The sequence below is a fragment of the Podarcis vaucheri genome (assembly GCF_965113315.1).
Source record: "Podarcis vaucheri genome assembly, chromosome: Z".
Lineage (NCBI taxonomy): Eukaryota > Metazoa > Chordata > Lepidosauria > Squamata > Lacertidae > Podarcis > Podarcis vaucheri.
The window spans coordinates 38,526,469-38,546,552 of NC_138758.1; the positions used below are offsets into that span (position 1 = coordinate 38,526,469).

The following is a 20,084-nucleotide window of genomic DNA, read 5'->3' on the forward strand; positions in this document are numbered from 1 at the left end:
TGCTGTCTCTGTTGCCTTTTCAGTGCCTACTTAAGACCTTCCTTCCTCTTTCCAACAAGCCTTTTAAAGCTGAGCTTTTTCCCAAGTCAGCACATGTATTGGAGTTATTTTTAAGAAATTTTGTTTTATCAGTGTTGTATGTTTGCCACCCTGGGTTCCTTTGGGGGAAAGGGCAGGAAGTAAATTTAATAAGAAAAATAAGTACATAATAATAATGTTAGTTCGTCCGTTAGTTAACAAAATTTATACACCACTGGATTGTTTAAGCAGTTTACAAGACAGCTTGTAAAAAAAGAAGTAGTTTAAAATATTTAAAAATAAAATTAGCAGTAAAAGAGATTAAAACAGGTGAACATCTATGTGTCTGGATAGGCTCAGGGCTTTTTTTCAGCAGGAACTCATTGGAACTCAGTTCCGGCACCTCTCAGATGGGTGCCATTGCCATTCTAAGAGAAAAAGGGAGGTGTTCATGGTGAGTTCTGGTACCTCGCCATGAAAAACAGCACTGGTTAGGGCGGCTAATTGCAAAAGTGTAAGCGCTGTGGTGTAAACCAGAGAGCCTAGGGCTTGCCGATCAGAAGGTCGGCGGTACGAATCCCCGCAATGGGGTGAGCTCCCGTTGCTCGGTCCCTGCTCCTGCCAACCTAGCAGTTCGAAAGCACATCAAAGTGCAAGTAGATAAATACTGGCTCCGGCGGGAAGGTAAACGGTGTTTCCATGTGCTGCTCTGGTTCACCAGAAGCGGCTTAGTCATGCCGGCCACATGACCTGGAAGCTGTACGCCGGCTCCCTCGGCCAATAGAGCGAGATGAGCGCCGCAACCCCAGAGTCGGTCACGACTGGACCTAATGGTCAGGGGTCCCTTTACCTTTAAGGCAAAGTGAACACGAAAATGCTGACTTTTTTGTGAAAACTGTTTTTCTAATAAAATAAAATAAATGACAAGGTGGTATGGTAACGCAGCAAACTGAACATACGATTTTAAACGAGAAATTGCAATGCTCAGATTTTCCCACTCGTAGGCTCACCTGAGCTGTTTCTTCTGAAAGGTTCAGAGTTGGTTCAAAGTTTCTCCTGAAGGAGGGTAGGTTCATGACCTAGAAACAGCTACAATATTGGCTGTTACTTAGCACTCTAAATACAGGAGATATTCCTTGCTGGATGGATGGTTGCGTAAGGTTTGGGAGGTTTTAATAAGAGCCAAGGACGCGGGTGGCGCTGTGGGTAAAAGCCTCAGCGCCTAGGGCTTGCCGATCGAAAGGTCGGCGGTTCGAATCCCCGCGGCGGGGTGCGCTCCTGTCGCTCGGTCCCAGCGCCTGCCAACCTAGCAGTTCGAAAGCACCCCCGGGTGCAAGTAGATAAATAGGTACCGCTTACCAGCGGGAAGGTAAACGGCGTTCCGTGTGCTGCGCTGGCTCGCCAGATGCAGCTTGTCACGCTGGCCACGTGACCCAGAAGTGTCTGCGGACAGCGCTGGCCCCCGGCCTATAGATGTGAGATGGGCGCACAAACCCCAGAGTCTGTCAAGACTGGCCCGTTCGGGCAGGGGTACCTTTACCTTTAATAAGAGCCAGAGGTAATATAAAAATATAATTATATAAAATTGTGAGACAGGTGTGTGAAACTGGGTGTCATTTGGATTCCTTCCCTTTCCTTCTGGAATGCGTTTGGATACCATCTGTATATGATAATTCAATCTCTTTATAAATACGTCTTTCCCCCTTCCCCTTTTACAGCTCCCCGCCCCAATTATTTGTATTTGATATGCTTTGTAGTAGAACAAAGCAAAATATTTAAATGCACTTTGGATGAATGCTGCTTATCCATTCACTATGCATGTGCCATTTCTCAGGGGAAAGTCTTCCCCAAAGTGACTAATACAGTATAAAAGTTTTAGAACAAAAATCTTGTAGGATCAATCCATACCCAAAACTAAAAGGAGAGGATTAGCTAAAGCAGCATATTTGCTCTGTTCACATCATAAAAGCATGATCATAGAATCATAGGTTTGTAGAGTTGGAAGGGACCCTGAGGGTCATCTACTCCAACCTGCTCAAGGCAGGAATCCTGCCCACAGCCATCCCTGGGTGGAGTCAAACCATCAACCTTATGGTTAATAGCCAGACTCATTGACCCATGGCGCCATGTTGAAATATAAGAGCTTTTAAGGTCAGTTTGAAAGCTAAAAAGAAGGGAGCAGATGTACATTCCTTCTTTGAGAGGTAGATCAACAGGAACAGGGGCCACCATCAAAAGGCCCTGTCCCAAATCTAATAGAAATTGATTACAGTGGTGCCTCACAAGACGAAAATAATCCATTCCGCGAGTCTCTTCGTCTAGCGGTTTTTTCGTCTTGCGAAGCAACCCTATTAGCGGATTAGCGCTATTAGCGGATTAGCAGCTATTAAAGGCTTAGCGGCTTAGCGGCTAAAAGGCTATTAGTGGCTTAGCGGCTTAGAAAAAGGGGGGAAAGCGGAAAAATATCGGAACACTCGCAAGACGTTTTCGTCTTGCGAAGCAAGCCCATAGGGAAATTCGTCTTGCGAAGCAGCTCAAAAACAGAAAACCCTTTCATCTAGCGGGTTTTCCGTCTTGCGAGGCATTCGTCTTGCGGGGCACCACTGTATAAGAACCAGGGCAAGCTTGTATGTGTGCTGGTGGTCCTTCGGGGAATCTCCCTCTAAACTATAAAAACTATAAATGGCAAGACCAAATGAGGCCCTGAAAGCCTATCTGGCCCTTGGGACTTTCCCCAATTCACACCCTCACCCATAGGTGCTCCTGTCTGCCTGGAACCTCTGGCATCACTTACCAATGACATGCGGCTCCAAGAAGGCTGACCATGAGCAAATGTGGCCCTCCCCACTTTAACATAAGTACTTCAAATTGCTCCAGCCTGGCAGACCTCAATGTGGTGAGGGGAAGAGCCATAATTTTGTTTCTCCTTCATCCCTGCACTCTTTGCCCGTATTAAGATTTTGTAATTATTTTCGGAAACTTTGGTGTACAGTATGTTTCATCACGTGGATTCTGGCCATGCAATCAATAGCGCTTCTTTAGTTTAAATAATTGTACTACAGGAGTACAATATACATGTTAATGAGATTACTTGCGAAAAGTGGAGCTAATTTAGCAGGATACTTACGAAAAACATCTCCTATTCCAAAAAGGAAACTATTCCCAAAAAATTCATGGCATTGTAATCCTATGAACACTCACAGAATCTCACTTGATGTGTGCTTGCTTTGATGAAGGCATGAAACAGCCTAGCGAATTACATATTTTGTAAGCAATTCAAAAAATACAAACTTCATGCACCTACCCCTACCCCTACCCCTGACTATAGGCAATGTTGCCGGGGTGGATGGGAACTGTAGTGCAAAACATTTGGAGCCCCCAATTTGTGGAAGGCTGTGGTGTGGACAGTACGGTGTCTAGATGGTCCAATTATCTTGCAGCTTTCTGTGTTCATCCAGAGGTTAGATTGGGGCGTAAATTTGATTCAGTCTGCATTTAAAGGAGAACCTACCTAAATCACACTTCCCAAAGAACGCACGTAGCCATGCATCAAAGTTCAATATGCTCTTGATTCCCCCACCCCCCAGTGCAGTTCTTCAGCCAAGTAATTTATACGAACGTGCATATACTAGGGTAAAGTGTACTTTAAAATACATTAAGATGCTGGAGATTGAATGAACTACTGCAATTGCATTTCACCCTTGGCACTAGACAGATGGGCGATGGGTCGTTCGTTGGTCACCATGTGACCAAATGGCAGATCTTATTGCTTCCTATCAAGTGATTTCTCTCCTCTACCACACACTTATTCTCCATCCTAAGATTTAATATATATATATTCAAACGGTGTCTGCAGCATTCTGAACCTAAACGGAAACAGCAGGTCGAAGCAGGAAGTAAAACAGGAGAAGAAACGTCCTACTTATAACCCCCATTCTTCAGTGTGTTGGCAAAAATTCTGCCAGCTTCTGAGGGGGGGGTGTCTAAGTGCCTACAATTACCCTGCTCACCTTTCCCATCTTAGCAGACGGCTGAAAGGGAAGGGTTAGTTTCTAAAGCAGCACTAGGAAACCTGAAACCTTGGGGCCACATGCGGCCCTAAGCTTAATTTAATGTGGCCCTGCAGACATTCTGGGCCCTCCAATGTTGGTTCCAACTTAGTTTTTTCTTGTGGAGTCAACAGCACTTCAAAGAAGGAAGTTGCCTCCCCCCCCCCATTCTAAAGAGAAGCAATTGGGAGTTCCAGCCAACCTGTCACATAGCTTGTGACCTTATATGCATGCTGAAGCTCTTTACAAACAGATTTCTAGAGCTCCCACCCTGGTGAGTTTTAGTCCAAGGCACTTAGGACCAACCCTACTCTTTACTTCTAAATCCCAGGCATGCAGGGGCTGGTGTTGGTTGTACAGTAGCAGTAGCAAGGCCAAATACCCCCCCCCCCAACTGCTCAGGAGACCTGCAAGTATTCCACTCATTTCAGGGCAAATCTAAAATAGAATTCATGGCTTAAACAGAACCCTGTCTGTATCTTAATCCCATTTCTATTAAATCTCTTGAATGGCTTTTTAGGGGGGAGGGTGTTGCATTCTGTCTGCCCAAGAGCTTGTGTCTATTTGGTTCACAGCCTCTCTGCCCTGCTCCACCCACTATGAAGTGCAGTAAGGCAAACTGTGGGACTGATGCCTGGCACAGGAAAATCTGCGCTTTTATACTACCCGCCTGGTCTCTTTGTAGTGTGAAGCAGAGGTTAACTCTGGCCAGATTAGACAAGTCTCTGGTTTTAAAGGTTGCTATTTGAAAAGCGACAGGAGATCATTTTAAGCAAAATGGCAAGTACATTTGTAGAATAATAGAGCCAAAGGGATTGTGAAGAACAAAATTGCATGGAGATCCCCCCACCCCCACCCTCCTGTGTTCTCTGTTGTGTTTCCTTAAGCACAAAACCTTCCCCATCTGAGAGATTACATTTCAGAATGGCAGAAATGCCAGGGATGGATTTGGTGCTTGTATGTGCTCAATGCCGCAAACACTAAATCTGCAATCCTCTTAAAAACAGCAGACTCCCTGTTGTCCCTTGTGCAAGAGAGATGTGATTGGAAAGGAATAAGATTGCGGATTTCGTCTAGGTTTCTGCCATTAATAGCTTTGCTGAAGGGTTCTGTGAAACTCAGAAAGCTTGCGTAGTTCTACACGAGAGATGGCTGCCATACTTATTTCTCCCTTTCCCCCCGCCCCCCACAATCTTTGGGGCTGGACTTAGTCTATGGATCGCCACAATGCTGAGCCAGCCCTTTCCATCTACCTTTGCCCTTCACAGCTTATAGTTGATTTTAATCAAACAGTCTATAAATTGACTGACTGAGTGAATGAATGACCACCACCACCCCAACATCTTTCAATTTCTCCCCACAGAGAACCATGGTAGACACTGTAGCACAGGTGCCTGGTAGACATGAGGGCTAGTGGTTTCTTTGGGGAGGCAGTGGTATGGGCTGGTGGATTCCGATGCTTCAAGGACGGAGCTTAGCAGATAAGCGTATGGGTTTAATAAAACCTCCTACCCACCCCCGGCTCCATCCACAGACGAGGTATTATTGGCCAACACCCCGATCTCTATGAGCGATGCAAGATTCCAGGGGTTCCGGGTACTTACCCAGGGTCTATGTCCCTTTTTGGAAATGGGGCACAGCAGAGACTGTGGTGTTTTTATGATACACAGTTTATTTACACATACAGTGGTACCTCTGGTTAAGAACTTAATTCGTTCTGGAGGTCCGTTCTTAACTTGAAACTGTTCTTAACCTGAGGTACCACTTTAGCTAATGGGGCCTCCTGCTGCTGCCGCGCGATTTCTGTTCTCATCCTGAGGTAAAGTTCTTAACCCGAGGTACTATTTCTGGGTTAGCGGAGTCTGTAACCTGAAGCGTCTGTAACCCGAGGTACCACTGTATATGCAAACTGAGCCTTTGATGGAGGGATTCACAGTATCAACACCCCAAAAGGGTTTTGTTTCTCCCATAGCCCCAGCCTTGCATTTAGACAGGCATCCAACATTGTGCCCTGCCTCTGTGGCGTTCCAGCTTGCTGCTTTACTTCTAGGTCACATTACCGCCTCCAGCTTCTAGCTCACATAACAGCTAACTCAAACCTCTCTGCTGTAAACTCTGGCTTTATCTGTCTCACAAAAGTCCATTATCCTTTGTTCTCTTAATGGCCCAGAACTCAGTCACTCACCTCAGCATAGGAAGCTAGCCTGGCTTCATTAGCTTTTAACATTTGCTGCATCCAGGGATTTGAGAGGTCTTGCAACCGGTTTTAACACCTCAAGCCTTCATTAAATTCTAACACTTTCTAGATCCAGGAATTTAGAGAGGTCTAGCACCCTTGGACTCAAAACCACGAATTTTACAATCTTGCCTGTATGCTCTATACAGCATTGTGCTGATGGACAATCCTTAACAGGACAAAATTCTGTTGCCTCTATTCAAGTTAAACAAACCCTGGAGGGAAAAAACACCACTCAGTGCCTAGAAAGAAAATTAGGATTATGATTAGCCTAGGATTTAGAAGGCTGGAAAACAGGATTATTATTATTATTATTACTAAATCACTTTTGCAGCCATCTTTATTTTTTAAGCATGCAAAATGCATTGGAAAGCAGAAAGCAGGGAGGCGGGGAAGGAAGGTAACAGACAGCTGGGAAACGTGCAACTTTTTATGTGGGAGAAAGCTCTGTGGATGCACCTTCCCCTTAAAATCTTCATAGGAATATATAATCACCCCGCACTACTTTATGCAGAGCTTTCTGTGCTGTTACAACATCTGAGCCGCCACCCCATCAATCGCCACCCTCTTCTCATACCTATTTGTATGTCAGACAACCAAGGTGCCCCAGTTTAAAAAGGGACTCAAGGCACCACATTTAATGTGGAAGCAAAGGGTCGGGCATGAATGTGGATATTGATTAAACCCTGCTCCATTCTGTCTTAGCTGATTTGTCCCTCTGACCCTAATATTGCTCATATTAGCCTCCCCAAACCTGGTCCCCTCTAAGACATTGTTGAACTCAAAAAACTCCTATCAACTCCAGGCAGCAGGTTGGGGATAATGGGAGTTGTAGCTTTCCCTAACCTGGTGCCCTCTGACTTTGTTGGGCTCCCATTAGACCCCACAGCCATCATTGCCAATGGCCAGGCATGATGGGAGTTGTTGGCCAGCAACATCCAGAGGACACCAGTTTCCACCTCTCCCAGAGTTCCCTGTGAAGAGGGATTGGTTGTTAGACAACTCTGAGCCCCCTTAACCAACTACAGCTCCCAGAATTCTTGTGGGGAAGCCATGACAATTTAAAGTGGTATGATACTGTTTTAAATATATAGTGTGGATGTGGCCATCCATTGACTGGCAGTGGTTGTCCAGGGTGTCAGACAGAGAGGGATCTTGCTTCCTGCTCCTTTTAACTGGAGATGGTGGGGGTGGAATGAACCCGGGACCTTTTGCTTGCAAAGGGTGGGTTTTTCCCACCGAACTATGGCCATGCTCTCTTGCAAATCGGCCACTGGTGAATATAATAGCTGGTTTGAAAGAGATAAGGTCATAGGAAACACAGGAAATTGCCTTATATTGAGGCCACTGGTCCATTTAGTTCAGAATTGTCTACCCTGACCAGCAGTGACTCTCCAGAATCTCAAATGGGAGCCTTTCCAAACCTTACCAAAATATGCCAATCAGGATTAAACCTGTGATCTTCTGCATGCAAAGCAGATATTCTGCTACTGAATTGTTGTCCTTCATCTAAGTGTCAATAAGGCTCCAGTTCCCATGATTCGAACCTGGGACCTTCTGCATACACAGCAGATGCTCCGCCTCTGAGCTGCAGCCACCCTCAGGTGAGATTGAGTCAAGGACAACAGCTGGCAAGGGGTATGGGACAGACTCTGTGTGTGTATGCAGTGGGCTTTCTTGTCAGCCATAAAAAGGGCAATGAAGCCCCATTCCCTTCCTCCTGCTGAAATTTGTAGGCGGATTTAATCGCTTGCGAATGCCAGTATTAGCCACGTGCAAGGCGAGTGAGGGCCCCGGGGGGTTGTGCAAGTTTCCTCCCCATAGATGTATGTGCCAGAACGTTTCCTGTCAGCCTCGTACCATCTGCTTTTTACGCCTCCCCTTCCCTTTGGTTTCCTAAACAGCACTCTGCCGCGCACTCGTTTCCCCTCTTTCATTGCGAAAATCACACACAATGGGGGTGGGAGGTGGGTGATTTGCCATACTGGCTCAGAGTGATAAGCCTCAGCCTGTTCCGCAGGCCTCTTTTGACAGCACCAGGCAGAGAGGTGGAGTATAAATGTTTCTAATAAACCAAGTAATTAAAATAAGATTTAGGAGACTTCTTTTTCCTCCTTCCTGCATTCCTCCAGGAATCCCCACTGTTGTTTTTCTTTTTCTTTAAGTTGAGCACCCTAATCCTTTCCCCAATACAGAAAGGCCAAGGCCCTGAAACAGCCCTCAGTGCCAGCAATGGGGAACCTGTGGGGTCCTTGTTATTGCTCAACTCCAACTCCAATCGTCCCTGGCCATTTGCTACCATGCTGGCTTCCAGGAGTTGGAGGCCAGAAACATCTGGATGGTCATAGCTGAGGTTCCTTATCGCTGCTGTCCACCTTGCAGTGCTTCTGTAATATCTACTGCAGGGCTTCGGAAACCTCCAGGCCCACCCATTTGGCCCTGTAGCCTATTCCACCCAAGCCCATGCCCTTCTGTCCTATGTAAAACGCCCGCTGCAGTGGCGGACCTTGACGTCTCAAATTTCAGTGGTTCCCTGTGCAACGCCAATATCCGGCACCCCGTTGGATGTTGCAGTTGCAGCGCCCCAGATGCTCCATACCCAGTGCAACCACACTGGTCATGCAACCCTAGATCTGCCTTTGCCAACTGCAGTCCAAGTAAAAAGTTGAAAGGGTGGCAAGGCACCGCCCACCAGCTTATCTGCAAAGCCCCGTGCCCAAGGTAACACTTTGGAAAGGGCTTCCAAAGGTCACCTGATATCATTGCAATGCCAGGTAATGGGCCAGTCAGGTGGCTCTGCCTACCTGTTGAACTTGGCCTGTGATGTATTGGGGAGATAACCCCCTGCCCTTCCTAGGCCTTAATTTCTGCCTGAAAATAAAACCAAACCAGATTAATCATCATCATCATCATCATCTCCTGTCCCCAAAAGGGTCTCTCACTGGGGATTTTGAGACAGACAGATGGGCACACATGATGTGACAGAGAGCAGACGTCTGCTTTCTTACTGTGATCTCTGATTCACCCCCCACTGGAGAAAGTTGGATGACTACTTCCCCCCATCCCACCAAAAAATCCTCCAGGCTTTTCTCAGTCCTGTGGTAACCCCAGACGTCAGCCTCCCATATGCTAAGAATTGCCCCATAGCCCCTTTTCCTCTGTCAAGAGAGCCTGTGCTCAGTTAATCTTTTGTGCATCCTGAGAATGAGATGGTCAGGCTCTTTCTTACAGGACATTTGTGGTTTGACAAGACATGGCCTTCTGTGGGAGCAGAGAAACAGCAACACTCAGGATTTTGCGGCAGGGGCTATGGCGGGGGGGGGGGGGCAGGGCCATAGCTAGGGGGTGGTGAGGTGGGCCCCTGCCAGGGGTACAGGTGAGGGGGGGGCACAAAATCGGCTAAAAATATGTCCATAGATATGTCTATAAATACGGCTCTGAGGGGGTGGGAACTTTCTGGACTACCTTTTGAAGACCACAACTCATTGGTAGGCATATCCTAAGGCAAAAGTGGCCGAGGAATCACAGCAAATTTTACTGTAGTACTGTTGGTTGGTTTGCTGGCTGGCTGGCTACTTATTTATTTATTTATTTATGGCACTTAGATGCCACTTATTCTTTCAAGGAACTCAAGACACTGTGCATGGTTCTCCCCTCACACCCATTTTATCCTCACAACAACCCTATGAGGGAGGTTAGGCTGAGAGGCAGTGGCTGGCCAAAGGTCACCCAGTGAGCTTCATAGCTGAGGGAGGATTTGAACCCGATTCTCCCAGGTACCTCAGTCCCAAGGGCCAAATGTGGCCCTGCAGGCCTCTCTATATGGCCCCTGAAGACTCTCCCCAGGCCACTTCGCTCACTGGCCCTGCTTTGCATGCTTTTGCCTGGCTGGAATGTACCCTTGAACTCTGGATAAAAGCTTCTTGCTTGCCTGGATAGAGGACGCAGAAGGGTGTGCCGCTCTGCGCGTAGGGTGGGATTAAATAAAATTTAATTAATAAATAAATTTTAGAAATCAATTAATGCAGCCCATTAATTGATAAAATGCTGAAGTGCTACAGACTGGAATATAGTGGTACCTTGGGTTAAGAACTTCTGGAGGTCCGTTCTTAACCTGAAACTGTTCTTAACCTGAGGTACCACTTTAGCTAATGGGGCCTCCCGCTGCCGCAACGCGATTTCTGTTCTTATCCTGAAGCAAAGTTCTTAACCTGAGGTACTATTTCTGGGTTAGCGGAGTCTGTAACCTGAAGCATCTGTAACCTGAGGTTCAACTGTACAAGATTCAAAATAAAAAAATTCCTTCCAGTAGCACCTTAAAGACCAACTAAGTTAGTTCTTGGTATGAGCTTTCGTGTGCATGCACACTTCTTCAGATACCTCTTCAGATACTTCTTCAGGTATCTGAAGAAGTGTGCATGCACACGAAAGCTCATACCAAGAACTAACTTAGTTGGTCTTTAAGGTGCTACTGGAAGGATTTTTTTTTATTTTGACTATGGCAGACCAACACGGCTACCTATCTGTAACTGTACAAGATTCGCAAGTCTTCCCTGCAGGAGAAACAATGCTCATCTTCTCCTTTCCTTTCACTCCCAAATGCAGGTCAAGCTGGGAACTCCCAGATCTCCTCGAGGGCAAGATCCAAGCGATCAGCGACTCGGATGGGGTCAATTACCCCTGGTATGGGAACACCACAGAGACCTGTACCATCGTGGGGCCCACCAAAAAGGAAGGGAAGTTCAGCGTCAGCATGAACGATAACTTCTACCCAAGTGTCACCTGGGCTGTCCCAGTGAGTGACAGCAACGTGGCCAAGCTCACAAGCATCCACAGGGATCAGAGCTTTACTACTTGGCTGGTTGCCACCAACACAGCCACCAACGAGATGGTCATCCTTCAGACAATCCGGTGGCGGATGAAGCTGGGCATCGATGTGACCCCCAGCAAACCTTTGGGGCACCGTGCCAAGCTGAAGGAGCCCCATGCCCAGGAGCAGCCACAGATCCTAAGCAAGAACGAGCCAATACCACCTAGTGCCCTCGTGAAACCCAATGCCAACGACGCCCAGGTACTCATGTGGAGGCCTAAGGACGGGCGCCCTCTAGTGGTGATACCTCCAAAGCATCGGTAATGAGACCCCCTCTCCCTAAGTGTGTCCAGCCTTACGGGGTGGATTGGGAGGGGTGGGGGCAGAGAGAGGAGGAGGAGGAGGAAAAAAACCGCTTCATATTTAAGAAAACATATTTAAGCAAAAAAAACCCAACCAGATGCACTTTTAAAACTCATTTGACAGAAAAGAGAAATAATAATAATAATGCAACCATTCTACCTTTTCCCGTCGGAACGGGTCTCACTGTGCTAGAGACGCTCAACAGGAAGGACGCTCCCCTCAAGAGCATGACGGGGTGTGTGTGTACGTTTGTCACCAGACATCGAGTTTCTAAGGGAGCGAACAAATCAATGTCCACACACTTGATTTCCAGCTTTGTAAAAGTTGCTTTTTTCCTTCCTTCAGTTGTTGTTTTCAAGTTCAATCTCATTAACTTAGCTTGGATCACCTGAGAGAGAGAAAAAACGAAAAGTTTTTTTTAATATATATATATTAAATGAGGGAGGTTTTATTTTTGAGATGGGAGGAGGAAGGGAGAAAATTAATTTTATTTAGTTGGGAAGGGGAGTGGATGCAGATGCAACAGAGTAGAAAAGAAAACAACAATTTGTTTATTTCTCCTCTCCCTGGATGATGATGATGATGATGATGATGACGATGGGTGGGTGGATTTTTTGTTCTTACGGAGATGATGTTCCAAATTGCAAACAAGTCACGCGGCCTTATGTAGATTTTACTTTGCATTGCCAAACCTTTGCCTTAAGCTGCATTTTTTTAAAAAGCGGGGAAGCGGGGCGGGGGGGGGGGAGAGATAAGAAAGCAAGCAAGCAAAGAAGGCTCCTTTTTTCTTACTAGATATTAGAGTGAGTGGGGGGGGGGGAGATGTTTTGTTCTGGAATGAAAATGAATCATTGAGCTTGTATCGCAACCAGTTGCTAAAGGAGGTTGCCATCTTTCCCCCCTTGCTTTTGAAACAAACTAAAACTACACCAGCAGAGATTCTCTTGGGACAGAGAGGCGGTGAAGGAAACTGCACCTGCTTAATTTCTACCTAACTGCTGCTGTTAGTAGTGCAGGGACTCTAGTTGCTTCCACACTAGACCTTCTTTCCCCCTAAAATTATCACCCTATGTTTACTCAGTTTTTACAAATTGCATTCCTGTGTTGCCTCCGATGTCAGTGCTACTAACATTTCAGTGGGTCTACTCTTAGTAGAACACAGTTGGATACAACCCTCTGTGCATCTTTTTCAAATCTGATCTGTAGTGGGGTGTGGGGGTCTCTATTTTTTTGGTAATTTTAGGGCTTGTAAAAAAGACTTTTCAGGGATGCGGGTGGCACTGTGGGTTAAACCACAGAGTCTAGAGTTTGCCGATCAGAAGGTCATCGGTTCAAATCCCTGCGACGGAGTGAGCTCCCGTTGCTCGGTCCCTCCTACAGCGGGCGTTGCCATGTGCTGCTCTGGTTCGCCAGAAGCGGCTTAGTCATGCTGGCCACATGACCTGGAAGCTGTACGCTGGCTCCCTCGGCCAGTAAAGCGAGATGAGCGCCGCAACCCCAGAGTCGTCCATGACTGGACCTAATGGTCAGGGGTCCCTTTATCTTTAAAAAGACTTTTCAAGGCTCCTCTTTAATTACAAACTTCCTGTGTACAGATTCAACCCACTTTATTGCTTTCTGTTTAGTTCAGTGGAGGGATATTAGCAGTCCCTTCACTGCCGAATATTGTCAGTTTCTGATCCTGTGAACAGAGGTGCTTTAAGTATGCGTTGCCTCCCATTTTACCCCCTTTTTATTTGTATAGAGCAAAATAGACAGTACTATTTTTCTACATAAAAATGATAAGAAAATAATGAGAGGCAATCAGTCTTTAAAGCCTCCCTGCTCACAGGAACAGAAATTGGCAACGCAGGAGAACTGTATTCAAGAAAAAGTAATATAATGGGCTGAACCTGCCAGCAGTAAGCTTTTAATTAACAGTTGCGGGGATCTTTGTTTAATGAGTCTTTCTTCTGAAAAAGCATTACAGAAGGTTCTTAGCCATGGGGAGTGGCATTGCTGATCTATTTAGTGTAATATTAAGTGCTGTGCAGAACCACCAGTTTAATTTTACTTTCTGCACAGTGAGGGAAAGAAATGCACCAGCAGCACTGAAAGCAACTAGTGTGGAAGCAACATTTGCTTGGGGGGAATTGTATTTTTCTATGTCACGGAGGGAAAAATCTGGTTTGAGCCCCCCCCCCCCCAGTAATCCTCCCTAGCTTAGATGGGGATGCTGTGACCTGTGCAATTGCTGCGAATTGTCTGCCTTCCCTTCCAGAAGCAAGAATTTTAGCTCCAGAACGGGAAGCCGTGGCTCACAGCTTCTAGGATCAGGTGTAGGGAACCTTTGACCCTCCAGATGTTGCTGAACTATGGCTTCCATCAGCCCCGACAAGTACGGCCAGTAGCCAGGGTTGATGGGAGTTGTAGTTCAGCAATATCTGGAGGGCCAAAGGTTCCCCACACCTTTCTAGAAAGAAAACAGAGTACCAAGCAAGGATAGCAGGAAGTGATCTGGGTGATGTTTTACTCTGGATTCTTTACTTCCTTCTCCATATCCAACCCTCTCCCCTTTGGGAGGGTCTTCAAGGCAGCGAGAAACAGTTGTATCCAACTAACTCGGAGTAGACCCAATGGAATTAATATACCTAAACTAGCCATGCCCATATTGAAAATAACTTAATTTAGGGGCAGAGCTGTAACTTACTAGGGAAACACATGCTTTGAACACAGAACCTTTTGCGTGCAGTCTGTGGTCAGGGTGCTTATTGTGAGGGCAAAGACCTCTGAATGTAACTTTTAGGAGCTGCTGTTGGTCAGAGTAAGTCCTGGGCCTGGTGGACCAATTGTTTTTATTAACATATATGAAATTGGTCACAGTGTCCATTAATTGCAGTGAGTCTACTCTGAGCAAAGCTTAGATACAGTCCATATGAAATATTTTAAGCAGTGGCAGGGATGGGGAGGTGGAGGGGAAGAGACTCAGTTTTGAAAATGCACAGGCCCCAGGACAAAACTTCCATGACACACCGTTTCTTTCTGGTATTCACAGGAACAGGACTGTTTTCCCCTCTAATGATACGGGGCAGCCAGCGTTCAGCACGGATCACTTGGGATCGGGGCAATATAGGGGTCCCTTCTTCACCAAAGGGGGAGCCCAGTGTGCCGTTTGGTTTAAAATTTAAAAAGAAAAGGAAGTGGGGAGGGGAGACCACATTTTCAACTCAACATGCAGGATTCTAAAATGCACACTTGTCTGTTTTTTTCTGAAAATAATAGTCTCTAAGTAATGGTGTGTTTGCACTAGCCGATTACCATCAGATGCGCTTACCGCTGTTGCTGGATTTGACCCCTGCTACTGCTGCTACTGCTGTAGGGTTTGCACTTGGCAAAGGGGTAGCTTGGTGTTAAATTATTGCTGGGAAAGCCTGCAAGTCACTCATCTGCTGTTTTTCCCCTGCAGGGCATGAAAGAGATGGTGCAAAACAAAATAAAAACAAACCATCCAACCACCCCAAAATGCATGATTAAGAGTTTACCTGCAGAAATATTTGGCTAGTGATTCCCTTTGAAAATATACATGTTCCCTCCACCACCCAACATATGGGGGTATAGCCATAGTTAACTGCCCTCCGTTTTCAGAACAGGGGTAAAACAGGAGTTGTTTACTCCTGATGGAAGCCATTTCTTTTCCAAAACAGGACAGAAGTGACACACTTTTATTGTTGCAGTTAGAAGTGGGAGTTTACCATTGCTGCTTAAAATTTCAACAACCAGCTATATATATATGAGATATGGATACTTGTCTTGAGAAACCACACATTCAGAATCTAGGGTGTGGGTGTATTAACCTAATCCATCCAAACAATTCATATTTGGCGGCAGTTGGCCCTAAAGCTTGTTTTTGATCAGCCAAATCCCTCGCTCCTGTATGATCCGTAATCAAGCCAAGGAAATTAGACAGCTGCTACTTTTGAAGGTCACAGCTATATAGCACCAAACGAGTGTGCAATATGCTACTCAGAATGCACCAGTCACTGTGCCTGCATGAAAATGCTTACAATTACTTACAAAATGCCCAGAACAAGAGTCCTGGATATCTCAAGGCATGGGCTGATTCTCAGGCAAGGGTAATATACTCACAGAGTTATTAAAATAACAAAGCACCACTACAGTTCCCAGGATCCTTTGGGGGAAGGGGAGCCACAACTGTTAAAAGTGGTAAGAGTGCTTCAGTTGCAGAGTGTGGATAAGCGCAAGCAGTGGAGGCTGGTCTGTTAGGCAAATGGGGCACTGCCACACCAGTCATTGCCCACTCACTGCCCTGCCTTCTTGCCTACAACCAGCCCAAGGGGTAGACCTGGCTGTTGGCTTCCTCCTCCTGTTGCCCTTGTAGAACTCAGCAAGGAGATGGATAGGGCGGGGCATCATAATTAATTGGCTCCACCTCTCATTGGTTCTGGACTGTGGCTCTACCTACTGTATGGGCTCACAGCCTTCTGCCCCACCAGCTCAGGCTATGAGAAGATGTTGCTTCAGCAAGCATCAAACTGAGATAGAACAGCATCATCTCCATCCCTCCTGCTAGTTCTTCCCACAGCGAGCGGTGCCTTTTGAGTTAAAGGGCCACAGCACACCCCAACGGCTTGGTGCTGCCAGCAGAGCAGGGGAGACTCTGGTCTGACTGGGGCCTCTGTGAAAAGGTCTTTTAACCCCAAGGATGGCACCATTATATCTTCAGGTTGGGGCACAGGCATTAGTAGGTTGTCTGGCAGACATGCTTCTGTGGTTGGTCTTCTCTGTCCTTTCCCTTCTGCTTTGGAGTCCTCGCCCTCCTATCCCTGAGGACAAGGAATCTGATGCCAGGGTCACAGAATCATAGAAAATCTGGAAAGGACCCTGAGGTCCACTCCCCTGCAATGCAGGAATTTCAACCAAAGCATCCATGGCAGATGGCCAGCTAACCTCCACTTAAAAACCTCCAAGGAAGGAGAGTCCAGCGCCTCTCATGGGAGTCTGTTCCACTGCAGAATGGCTCTTATTGTCAGGAAAGTTCTTCCTGATGTTTAGTTGGAATCTCCTTTCTTGTAACTTGAATCCGTTGGTTCGGGTCCTACCCTCCAGAGCTGGAGAAAACAAGTTTGCTCCCACTTTCATGGGAAAGCCCTTTAGATATTTGAAGGTGGTTCCCTGATATCTCCTGATCATACCTCCTCTTATCCGGGCTAAACATGCCCAACTGTTCCTCATACAGCTTGGTTTCCAGACCCTCAGTTGTGACACTGAGCAGCTTTCCTTACAAAAGTGATTGAGAATACTTGGAAATAACAGCTGCATCTTAGGAAGCTGCCTTCTACTGAGTTGGACCATTGATCCATCTAGCTCAGTACTGTCTACACTCACTGGCAGCAACTCTTCATTGCCCCAGGCAGGGAACTTTCCCCAGCCGTCACCAGGAGATGTCATTGGGGATTGAACCTGGGACCTTCTGCATGCAAAGCACATGCTCTGCCACTGAGCTACAGCCCTTAAAAAAAAAATTCAGAGAGGAGGCTGCTGCTTTTTTCTTGCTGAAGTAGTTTCCCAGTCCTTTCTGTTTCTATGGGGGATGTCAAGAAAGCAGACTCCCTCCCTGTTAAAGCCTTCTTATTCAGCTGTTTTCCTCAACCCTGCTGCTTTAAGTGTGTGTGTGGGGGGGGAGCTGTCACAGACAGGCTTGATCCAACACAAAATGGGTTGTGTCTGAAAATGATTGGCTGGACTGAGTTGCTGCCCTCAAGATGAATAGAACCGCTGGTGAAGGGGTTCAGAAGGTGGGGTGGTGGGGGTAAGAGGGTTGTGTGAGATATGGGAGCTGATACTAATGTTCAGTGCTATCTTCCTAGAAAAAGAGGTGCCAGAACTCACCATGAACACCTCCCTTGTTTTCTTATAATGGAAATGGCGCCCAGCTGAGGTGCTGGAACTGAGTTCCAGTGAGTTCTGGCTGGGGGGAAAAGCCCTGCTAATGCTGAAAGGAGCTTCTCTAGATTTACATTAAGAGCAGGCAGGTCAGGTGTTATTTCATTAAACAGACTGGCTGGATCAAATCAAGAAGTTGCATGTAGTCCAGCATCATCTGAGTCCCAGCAGTGGCCAACCAGAGACTCCAGGAAGACGACGAGATACAAAGCTGTAGGACAATTCCCACTGCTGTTCCTCTTCTCCCTGCCCAGTGTCTGTTAGCTGGACAGACTGTTAGCTGGACAGACTATCAAGGCAGACCTTAGACGAATCAAGCACAGCAAACCCTGAGGGTATTGTGCTGTGGCACTCCCCTTTGCTGTTGATCACAGGGACCTGCAGCATTCATTGCATGGAGACAGGTTAACAGGTGACTAAATTACTCATACAAAGAAGGAAAAAGGGAGATTGGACTGTCGTGGCCTAGGGTTGTTACTCATCTTTCCACATGCCCCTCTTCAGAATGCCTAAACCTTTAGCACTGTGGCTGGCCTGCCTTCGTCCTTTCTCACGCTTCCCTGCTTTGAGCCATTTTCAACATAAAATGAGAACACACTTAACTGTTGGGCTTGGGTGGGTCAATGTTGCCCAATGTACAGCATTCATGTGAATACAGCTTCTGCTTAAAGGCGGTGTGTGTGTGTGTGTGTGTGTGTGTGTGTGTGTGTGTGAATTGTGAACCTCTGGATGTTCCTAAGACACAAAACTCCCATAATTCCTATTGGTCATGCTGGCTGAGGTTGATGGGAATTGGAGTCCAACAACATCTGGAAGGCCACAGAAATCCCCTACCCTTGATCTAAGAACGTGAAACATTCTCCTTTTTCACAAGTGAATGCCTTTTCTAAACAGGCATTTGCCCATCTCTTGCATCCTGTGAGGGTTGCTCCTTAGATCAGGGAACGGTGAGGGCGGGACTGTACTCCTCCTGATGTTTTCAGACTACAACTCCCATCCTCCAGCAACATCTGGAGGAGCACAGATTGAATTCAATGAAGCAAACATCACTTCTCTGCAATAGTCACTTTCACCTTGTAAAGTTGGGGTGGCAATAGTCTGCTGTAATGCATTAATAAGGACCAGAGTAGGAACACTGAGGTGAAACAGTGACTGAAATTGCATTTACTCCAACTGTTTTCAAACCCTGGGCAGGGTAACATGGTAGGAGACAGGCCTCATCCATACTTGTAAGCATAATAACACACACCTCTCTCTCTCTCTCTTGCACTACTACACTGTGATCGAAGCCTTTGATTTGTGGCTGCCAGCTGTTAAATGCACCAGTTAGTACGGTACCTGTCCACACGAAAAAAAGACCAAGGGAATAACTTTGGGAGCAGGTCTTGGCTATGAATAAAAAGGTAGAAAGCCCATTTTGCCTGTAAGGGGAGGGGGCAGGTTACCATAACCCCATTCAAAGTTGTGCCTGGATTTGTGTTGCAGCAATAAGAACTGTCCCTTGGTCTTTGCAAAAATACTGTGAAAATGTCTTGTGGGGGTGGGGAAATGTACCAAGTCTGGACACTAAAAAAAAGAAGAAGAGGTATTTAAGAAGATATAAAAGCAACACATTTGCTTTACAAAAAACAACAAAATAAAGAATTTTCAAAAAGAACCTTTTGACGTCTGGTTTTATGGTGTGTTTATTATTACAGGAGTAAACAACTGTACATGTCAGATTGGGCTGCAGTGTGAGACCTAGAAGAAGCTGCCTGGAGTTTATTTGTCTAGACATTTGTACCCCCTTAAAAAAACTACCTAGGATGACCTACAATACATGCCATCAGTAAAAAATGAGACACGTCCTGCTTGCAGATTTACAGTCTAAAAGACATGAACACATGGTGCTTGGGTGCCAATTCTTAAATTTTACTTAAAATGCCCGGCAGGAATGAAAATAATGCAGGGATAGAAGGCACTTCCTATTCCATTCAAAGCTGCAGAGTGCCCTGGAGATTGATGGGGAAACCCTTCTGAGAATGGCAGCTCTGTAAGAGGAATGGGGGTTTACTAGCAACTCTCAGCACAACAAACTACAGCTCCCAGGATTCTTTGGGGGAAGCCATGGCTGTTTAAAGTACAGGCGGCGGCCATTTTAGGCACCTCCAATTGACGTGTGGTTACCACCCAAAGAAGGCAAAACAAGGATTGAACTGGGGCGAGATGTAAAGAGCCAGCGTCTGGGAAAGGAACTCCCAGACGAAATGGCCGGCTGTAGTAAAATACTGCTCTACATGTATAATGTGGGTGAGGCCTAGTCAACCCCACAAATGAGTGGGGACACCTTGTCAGGGCTCCCCTTTCTCCAACCTCTTGGAAGGAGGAGGCTCATGCTTTTAAAGTGTAATAAACAAAAATCTGCCCTTATTCCCTTATGGGGGACACAAGAGCCCTTGTAGAGTCCTTACATAGGTTCCTTATTGGTAGGAGAAAATAACAGGCCAACCAGAGAATATTGAGAAGCAAAACAGCTCGTAAGCCTGATCTTTATTGAACTGTTGCAACAGGGTGCCCCTTTCACATGCAGGAGCAGGAGGAGGACCCAGAACAATGGTGTGCAATGCCTTATATAGACATTTTAAATTCCCTGCCCTGGAGCTCCAGACCACCCCTCCATACATCA

At 46.4% G+C, this 20,084-nt stretch overlaps 1 protein-coding gene across 2 annotated transcripts in view; it reads left to right on the forward strand.

The window, feature by feature from the left end:
• Positions 1-19,076, forward strand: part of FAM78A (family with sequence similarity 78 member A) — a 28,871-nt gene extending 9,795 nt beyond the window's left edge. The window contains exons 3-4 of one of the 2 annotated variants that reach the window (XM_082208115.1): positions 10,909-11,433; positions 14,922-19,076. In XM_082208115.1, coding sequence (XP_082064241.1) covers positions 10,909-11,433; positions 14,922-14,928 — 532 coding nt within the window. In that variant the 3' untranslated portion in view covers positions 14,929-19,076. Of the gene's footprint in view, positions 1-10,908; positions 11,434-14,510; positions 14,708-14,921 lie in introns of those variants that run through there. The other variant, XM_082208114.1, reaches the window with a different exon arrangement.
• The last annotated feature ends 1,008 nt before the right edge of the window (positions 19,077-20,084 follow it).